Below are 8,736 nucleotides of genomic sequence, written 5' to 3'. Positions count from 1 at the left end.
AGGCACCTGGAGCACATTGCTCATGTTCATTTTTAGTGCAAATGCCTCACCTTGTTAGGGATTTGCTCTGGTCAATAGATTCCTAAACAATTTAAATCCACATTACACGTTATTTCCTCTGAGTTAATAGGCTGAGCATATTTAAAAACTGTCACGTATTCACAGGAATAGAGAGGTTTGTTCTGACAGACATTTTTCTCCTCTGGAAAACTTCTTACATTAAAAACTTCYAGTCACAGGGAATTGCTAACATGGAACATTTATTAGTTTAAAAAAATAAACATGCAGAAGCCATCATCCTTAAAAACAACACATACAATTACCCGGGGGGGATTTTAGAGAAAAGCAACAACCCTGCAAGGCATGGATTCCTCCAAAATCTCCAGCAGAAATGTATTTTATGTGGGAGTCCATGCTCCGACTGTGCCGTGCAGCAAGTCCAGGCAAAGGCAATCACATAACAGAGCATTTGCCTTGCAGTTTATCTTTCTTTTTCTGCTGCTTGGATTTCTTTCCATCCACCTGGAGACTGATAGTTCTCCTCTGCTCCAGATTCAAGAGCTCCTGGAAGAGCTCCTGCACATTGTAGTTCATTTTGGCTGATGTCTCCATGAAGGCACACTTCCACTTGCTGGCCAGAGCTTGCCCCTCGCTGGCATCCAGCTCCCTCTGCGTGTCGTCACTCTTGTTCCCCACCAACATAATCGGGATTTTTTGGATGTCACCTTTAATCTGACAGATCTCGTCGAAGATGGGGTGAAGATCTTCCATGGATTGCCTGCTGGTGACSGAGTACACCAAGATGAAGGCATGCCCTTTGGATATGGAGAGCCGCTGCATGGCAGGGAACTGATGACTGCCCGTGGTGTCCGTGATCTGCAGGGTGCAGATGCTCTTGTCACAGCTGATCACTTGCCGGTATGTATCCTCGATGGTGGGGATATAGGTTTCCCTGAAAGTGCCCCTTACAAAGCGCAGGACCAGGGAGCTTTTGCCGACCCCCGCCGCTCCGAACACCACCACCCTGTAATCATTRCTCTGCTCAGGCATGTTCGCTGCGCCGCGACGCGAGGAAAGGTTTTCACCCAAAAAGCCCGAGTTCCACCAAGTTTACACACCCCTCTGCAGAGGTGRGCTGTGGAGAGGGAGGGGGGAAAGGTGCKTTGTTGAAATCAGCAATTAATAAATCACTCCCATCCTTTTCTCTTGAAATAAATCACTATGCCCCCCCCCCMCCCCMACCCTCGCCATGCATCCCGTGCACGTTTAACGCTACGAGACGAGAATAAAAATTCACCTGCAGCCATCAGCTCCACCGAGCTGCGACACGGGGCTGAAATCTCCTGGCAGCCGCGAGGAAGAGGTATTCCAGCTCCAGGGAAGCCGCGCTCCAGCCCCGGGAAAGCCGCGCTCCTGCCCCCGCGAAGGCGTGTTCCAGCCCCCGGGAAGCGGTACCACCCTCGCCCGGAGCGCCGCCGCCGCCGCGGGCGGGGAGGGGAGGCTCCGTGCCACGGTAAATCCAGCCTTCCCCTCAACCCCCTCCCCTCAAAATAAATAACTAATCAACACAAGCACCTAAATTAAAGCCGCTGGAGCAGAGTTCTGCTGCTCCATCCCTCATTCCGCTCACAAAGGCGAGTCTCGCCCTCCCTCAGCCCCCCGCGCCTCAGACCCCGAGGCGCTGCCGGGCTCTGCCGGCTTTCACCCACCCTGCGCATCTCCCAGCTTAAATTTGGGGCTGATTTGATACAAAAAAACTTTAAAATCCGGGTCAGGTTTTCACTCCCGCTATTATTAAGCGGAGCAGGGATGCCTTAAGCAGCTTCTCTGACCTCCCCGGGGAAGCCACCGAGCTCTGGGGCAATGGTCAGCAAGGTCCACCCAGGAGTTTATCCGTGTAATYCCTTCCAACTCGGGATATTCTGTGATTCCGCTATTTGGTTTGTGTCCCCTTACACCGCCAGATGAAATAAAGTAGTTGTGTATCACAATCACAAGTGGTGTTTTCCTCGTTTATTAGGAATTTCCCTCAACGCAGYCTCTCCACACGCCCTCATGCGGGGACACCGGAGCTCGCACAACCCGGAGCCTGACAGGAGCAGGACCGTCCCTGCTGCTCCCGCTCCGAAACGGCCGGAGCTGAGAGGCGACCCCGGCTCCTCCTCGCCCCGCTCTGCCCTCACGGCTCCTTCCCGCCCGTGGGGTCGTGCACCGGACTCGGTTCTGCCCTCACGGTCCCCTCCCGCCCCGGGCTCGGTTCTGCCCTCACGATCCCTTCCCGCCCCGGGCTCGGTTCTGCCCTCACGATCCCTTCCCGCCCCGGGCTCGGTTCTGCCCTCAAGGTCCCTTCCCGCCCCTTCCCGCCCTCGCGTTCCCGCCCAGGCACCGCCCGCCCTCACGCCCCAAAATGGCCGCCGGCCCCTGAGGGGAGCGGTCCGAAGTTAATGAATTTTTATGAAGTGTTTCTGTTTGTGGGTCATCTACAGGCTGGTCACGTTGCAAAACATAGAATATGTGAAGYTTCCTTCGGAAAAGATGTTCTTTGATGTTTGATCTTCGTATACTTCCAAACCTAATCAACAAGAAGTGAGATTGAATGTGTGAAACAGCAGCCGACAAGCTCTTAGTGATGCCCATGAGTTAAAAAACCAAATGAGTTGTTGGTAGAATTGTTAAGGTTWAGGGCTGGACATGTTTCATGCTCTCTGACCTCAGGGAGGTTCACAAAGGTTGGGAAGAAGGATGAACCATGGATAGTGGGCACAAGGAATGCGGGACTTACAGGCCACAAAGACATCGGGCAGAATTCCTGACATGAGGAAAAACTCATAAAAACAACTCAGTAACTGCTCTGAAATAAGCATGTGTGGAGGAAACATTTCCCAGTCTTTCCTCAAGGTCATTCTTCCCAAACAATTTGTGGTTTTCCAGGTTATCATTTCTTATTTCTCTGATCCTTGTTGCATCCCCAATTGTGCGGTATCCTCCTATTTTAAATCCACTTCTGTCACCCTTGTAATAGTCCTATCCCAGACCAACAAAAAGTATCTCTTTAGATCTATTTCATATAGCTGTTGAGGTTTTTTTGTCAAACACAAAAAAAACACAGAGGAGTTTCAATCTTGACATGAGGGGCTAAAATACCTGGGATAGAACTTGGRTCAAATCCATTGCCACGTAAGGGGGATTAAACTGAAGATCTTAAAAAGAAAAGGCCTCTCTAAGGCCATTTGTACTGAGATGCTTTGAAAGTTCCTGTCTGAATTAATATTAATAATAATGAAAACAGGGGAATAAAGCAGAACTCTGAAAGTCCACTAATCAACATTAGTGAGGTCAATGTGGTTGGGTATTACCCCTCACCTTTCTTTTGCTTGAAGAAATTCCTGTTCATCTTATATCTGCTTTTACAGTTCCTGTCTCTCTAGGCAGGATGACTTGCTCATGGCAAGGCTCATGACCTGCACATCATTCGCTTTGCCTGAATTCCATCAACAACAGGGATCTTCAGAGAGGAYTTGCAAACTGCAGTTTCCAGAGTTTATGGGGTATTTCTAAACCACCRTTTCTGGTGTTTATGAGGTATTTATTAGCCACAATGAAATGCTGACTAGGAATGAGTCTCTGTGCTAGCCATGTTGCTCAAAGGCAGTTATCCCATTTTCAGATATTTCCCAAACCTTCCCATAGTTCTTTCGAGGAGCTATTTTATTTAAACCTCCAGATCGAATGCCTGAAGCTGGGATTGATTTCCTGTAACAGGCTCTGACAAGGGAAGAACTCGTTCTTTGCACAGTGGGGTGTCAGGTGCTAAGTGGGAAGCAGACCCGTGACACGTCCATGTGCCCGCCACAGATCAAAACCTTCCAAAAATAAATCTGTTGCTGYTTCTGGCTGGTTTTACCCCAATCGAAATGCACTGACGCTGTCCCGTCGTCGAGAGCAGGTGACAAGGCATTGTGATCAGAACTGGAGCTCATCTCCCGCAGCTCCATCTCCTGCCATTCTGTCCCCGGCAAAACTGCCAATCCTTCACTGGCATCCTAAAAAAATCCCAGAAAACAGCCTTGGGCTGCAGGGTTTGGGGTGGGAGAGAGGACATGTTCCAGTGTCCCACAACATCACAATTGTTTGGGGGCTGCTGGGAGCAGTTTAAAGAGGACAAAGAGGCAACTYCAGCCCCTCCCTCTGCCCGGCCGGTGCTGACGGTGTCCGGTGGCTTTTCCGTCCCTGCCCGTTCTCAGTGTGTCCCTGCACTGCGACACGGACGCATAAAGCTGCGGTGACAGCCCGGACCCCGAGCAGCGCCTCGCAGGCAATGGGAGCTCCYAGACATCAGCAAATTCCCCACATTTTATTGCCGAGGGATCGCTGGTTTGTGTTCAGTCCAGCCGGGAGCCGGGCTCTGGTGGCAGCAGGTGGCAGCAGAGCCCTGCCAGGGCTGGATGCGCGCGGGAAAGGTGCGGGTGGGAGGGGTTGGCAGTTCTACAGGCGCTGAAATCTCCTTTTTTCGCTCTTTTGACATTCGTGAGGTCCCGAAGAACTGCAATGGAACCGGCCCAGGCTGCACGGAACGGAGCCACGGGCTCTGCCTCCAGCTCACCCCTGCCTCCCCTCTCAGGTGGTGTTGTACCAGGACAGCCTCTCCTGCAGGGAACTTCGGGTTCGTGCTACCGAACTTCATCTGTTTTCATCAAATTTTCCACTGTTCCCTAAGTGAAAGTCACAATCACGGAAATGTTTAGATTGSAAAAGCCCTCTCAGACCATTGAGTCCAATCCTTCCCCCAGCACTGCCAASGCCACTCCTGACCATGTCCCCGGGTGCTACATCCATACAGCTTTTAAATCTCTCCAGGGAGGGGTACTCCATCACTGCCCCGGGCAGCTGTGCCAGGGCTGGACAACTCTTTCCACAAAGAAATTTTCTCAATATCCAACCTCACCCTCCCCTGGCACAACTTGAGGTTGTTTCCTCCAAGGTGTGGGCAGCAGCACCTTGAAATATGGCAGCAGATAGAGGATGATGCCCAGATCAACACTGCAGTGATGATGGGGTGATGGCAAACACAAAAAGGTCACAGAACAGCTGTGACAACTCCAGAGTTGGCAAGCAGGCACCGGAAAGAAAACCCTGCTGCTGGGTTGTTCAGCCTGGAGGAGAGAAGGCTCCAGGGAGACCTTAAGACCCCCTTCCCAWKCWTAAAGGGGTTCCAGGAGAGCTGGAGAGGGACTTTGGATGAGAATCTGGAAGGACAGGACATGGGAGAATGGCTTCCCACAGCCAGACAAGACTGGAGGTGAGAAGAAAGTCCAACGACCATATATCCACAATATTGTATACTTTATTTAAATTAACAAAACTACATGTTTCCCAGGTTGCTTAAAGCATTCTGTAAAAACTGAACTCAACCTAAACAAAACAGAAAAAAAAAAGGGATATATTTTAATAAGACCCAGGGACTATTTCTGAGATGTATGAGTAGGGCAGAGGAATGAAGAAATAAAAAACCCACACACGCACGCACACATACACGCGCCCCGTAAACAAATTGTTAGTGTTTGACACAAAATTTGGTTTGAAAGCTGCGGCTCCCCATTCATGGGGAGCCTTTACAAAACGCAATGCTATAGTCTAAGCTGGAAAAGAACCCACGGACACAGCTATGGGAACAACATAAATATCACGTAAGAACCCGAGGGAAAAGGGATGGTAAAGTTGCAAAGTCGAGCGTTCAGCTGGGAACGTTCTGGAATTACGGGGATGTGCGTTGATTTCATTCAGTTTGTAATGGAATAACTACTACAAGTAGGAACATTGCTTGGACCTGCTTTACCTCCAGGTGCAGGGGAAGCTGGGGATCCCAGGGARGGTGAACACAACAAATGGAATTGTTTAAAGAAAATCCTATAGGAGCTCCAAATAATACAAAGGGAGCAGCCCTTTGGCAGAGGGGTCTGCCCGGTGTGACACATCCTGACTGGAGRAGCCCCATGTGATGGTGCACAGCTCGGGGTGCCCAGCAATCAAACCCATGCAAGGTGATCTTGTGGTGCCAACCTCTCTTTTTTCATAGCGTTGAGCTTTAATAAGTGGATGGGAGTMAATTAAAAAATTTTGAGGAGGGAATCATGATGGTACCCGGAATTGTGATGGTACCTGGGCTGACAAGAATGAGATTCCCTCTCACCCTTCAACAACATACAGCAGCAGCAGATTCTTATCTTGTAGGGCCAAAACTGGGAGGGTGAGTTATGTGTTACCAGCAGTTAACACAGAYATTTACTGCTGCCAGCTCAGAGGCTCTGTGGCTGCTCCATGGAAGGTGTGCCCTGAGCARCGCAGACCCTTCCCCACCATTCACTTCTCTGAACTGGTCCCAGCAGGGCCTGGCTCAAGCCTCCACCTCAGATCAGTTCCCACTCCCCTCTCTCTGCCAAAGGCCTCCCAGCACGGGGCTGAGCGAGCCCAGCGSCCGCATCTGCTCTGGGAAAGCAAAGATCCACATTAGTGCGTGACCAGCGGATTCTTTCAAGTCYGATAATCCCTGGAAGAATCCAGCTCTGCTCCAGCCTGGCAGTGCATGGAGCGAGACTGCCCAGCTCCCAGGGATGCACCGTAACAAAAGGGGAAAGTGGAGGAAGCCACAAAAGCACGGGAAGCCAAAGGGACTGAGGACAGGGAGGAGCCAGCTGTGGGATCAGCACCTTGGGAACTTGGGTCAGGAGTGCTCCGTTCTCCTGCAACTCAGCTCAGCATCCAGGCTCGACATTCCCTGTAATGGACAAAGAGCTCCAAAACCTGCTGAGAAAGCAGTTGCTGCTTCTACTAAAACCTTACTAACAGCCTACTACACTCCATGCTGGGCTTCCTTCAGTGACAGAGGGTGGCTGCAGGACTACACTGAACACTCAGACAAGGGTCAGTACAGACACAGTGGTGGAATTAAATGTTTTCACACAAGGCTGCCCCCACAGCCYGCACCTTGTGTAAGTTGCACACAGGAGCAAACCCAGAGTACTGAGCAYGTGCTCTTGCCTGAGCTCCCTCCAGCACCTTTATGTACCAGCACACCTAGCACAACCAACCAGCCCCACGGCAGCTCTGCCCCAGCCCCACATCCGGACGCGTGACTTTGCAACCTCAGTGCCCTTCCAGCAGGGTTTTACGTGCCCGAGTGTAACACAATATACACAGCCCTCCCCCCAGGAATAACTACACCATAGTAAAGAGTTACAAATGTTCTGCTCGCTCTCACTGCTCTGTGAACGCACCAGGGACAGGGTGCTCGAGGAGCGGATGCGGCCGGAGAGAGCTCCTGCCAGAGGGACTCGTGTGTCCTCTGCTCCCCACCCCAGGCCGGGTCCCCGCTGAGGCAGCTCCGTGTCACTCCTGAGCCTCCTTCCGAGCCAGCTTGTAGACCTCCGTGGGCCCRTCCACGTGGGTGATGGTGGTGGTCAGCTGCAGCTCCTCCCCGCTGTTCACCCCCAGGTCACCTGAGAAACAAAGGCATTCCGTTAGTGCGGTCTCACAATAAAATAAAGGACAAATTCAAAAGGAAAAGATCCTGTTTATTCACTCCAGGCTTTCAGGAACTGCCTGAGCCATGGACCAGGCAACATTCCTACAAGTGCTTCTATTTACAGCTACTTAGATAGAATCACAAGAAAGAAACTGAGAGGTTCTCTCATGTCCAGAGAAGGGAAGGGACCTGGGGAAGGGGCTGGAGCACCAGGAGYGCTGAGGGAGCTGGGGAAGGGGCCCAGCCTGGAGAAAAGGAGGCTCTGGGGGTACATTCTGGCTCTGCACAACTCCCTGACAGGGAGGTCTATTTTCTCCATTCCTCATCCGTCCATCTGAGCTACACAGTTCCATCTGGGCAATGCTAAAAACCCAAAAACCATCCCMAAGGCTCCAGCCAGACTTGGCTAAAAGTCAAACCTGTCTAACCCAGCCATTAATCCAAATGCCTGCTTGGAAACACAAACCATCATTTGCAAAACTTTTCACACACTGAGTGTGCACTTGGCCCAAAAAAAAAAGGCACGGAAGGCATCCCCTACTTTGTATCACGTTGTCCCCATGAGCACCCTCAGGTCATTTGGGGACATTTACCATTGGACTGGTCTTCACCRTAGTTCTTGTGGGATGGTGCGTACAGGAACATGAGGGCGAACACGTAGAGATTCCACATCCCATAGATGCCGGTGAAGAAAGCACTGTTCACCTGGATTGTGATCTCCCCCCACTTCCAGTGGCCTTCTGTCACCTGTCCCAGAGAAAACAGACACAGACAGGCATTCAGGAAGAGCAAATTCTGTAAAGATACAGCCTTGGAGTAAATCAGTGAGAACAGCATCGATTCAACAGGACAGAGGAAATGGAGTGTAACAAGTTCAGTGAGGCAGAAGTCAGGCTGGGATTCTCCTCTTCAGACTCAACCTGCAGGGAAAAACTGCTCCTGCCAAAATGATTCCCTCAGGATTTCTTCAGCTTTGATGTCTCATTTAATGTGACCGAATCACTGTGCTTGGTGATCCCCCTGCCACGACCACATGCTCAGCACAGATTGGCACACAAAGGGCACTACCTGGGGACACCATCACATCCCAATACATCCAACTGCTAAAAATAGACCTTTTCCAGCAGGAAAATCAAGTGTGAATAATGGGGGAATTGATGTGCTGAGCACGGCTGGCTGAGGAGGGGCCAGGCTGACAGCACCAACCTGCCACA

At 51.1% G+C, this 8,736-nt stretch overlaps 2 protein-coding genes across 2 annotated transcripts in view; both read right to left on the bottom strand.

Moving 5' to 3' along the window:
- Nucleotides 1-1,537, bottom strand: DIRAS3 (DIRAS family GTPase 3). Its single transcript, XM_057386015.1, has 2 exons — nt 1,298-1,537; nt 1-1,135 (listed from the first exon to the last, which is right to left on the bottom strand). Exon 2 carries the CDS (start codon nt 1,048-1,050, stop codon nt 454-456), a length of 597 nt encoding a protein of 198 aa, XP_057241998.1. The 5' UTR covers nt 1,051-1,135; nt 1,298-1,537; the 3' UTR covers nt 1-453.
- A 3,787-nt stretch (nt 1,538-5,324) lies between these two features.
- WLS (Wnt ligand secretion mediator) overlaps nt 5,325-8,736 on the bottom strand; it is a 14,775-nt gene continuing 11,363 nt past the window's right edge. Inside the window, exons 11-12 of the mRNA XM_057386014.1 lie at nt 8,116-8,269; nt 5,325-7,496 (exon numbers count right to left, since the gene is read on the bottom strand). Coding sequence (XP_057241997.1) covers nt 7,387-7,496; nt 8,116-8,269 — 264 coding nt within the window. The 3' untranslated portion in view covers nt 5,325-7,386. The remainder of the gene's footprint in view (nt 7,497-8,115; nt 8,270-8,736) is intronic.

Source organism: Malurus melanocephalus, unplaced genomic scaffold, assembly GCF_030028575.1.
Source record: "Malurus melanocephalus ecotype Western Australia unplaced genomic scaffold, MMel_1.1 scaffold_900, whole genome shotgun sequence".
In the NCBI taxonomy this organism is placed as follows: domain Eukaryota; kingdom Metazoa; phylum Chordata; class Aves; order Passeriformes; family Maluridae; genus Malurus; species Malurus melanocephalus.
The sequence above is the reverse complement of the archived record's forward strand: the minus strand, read 5'-3'. Positions and strand labels throughout refer to the sequence as shown.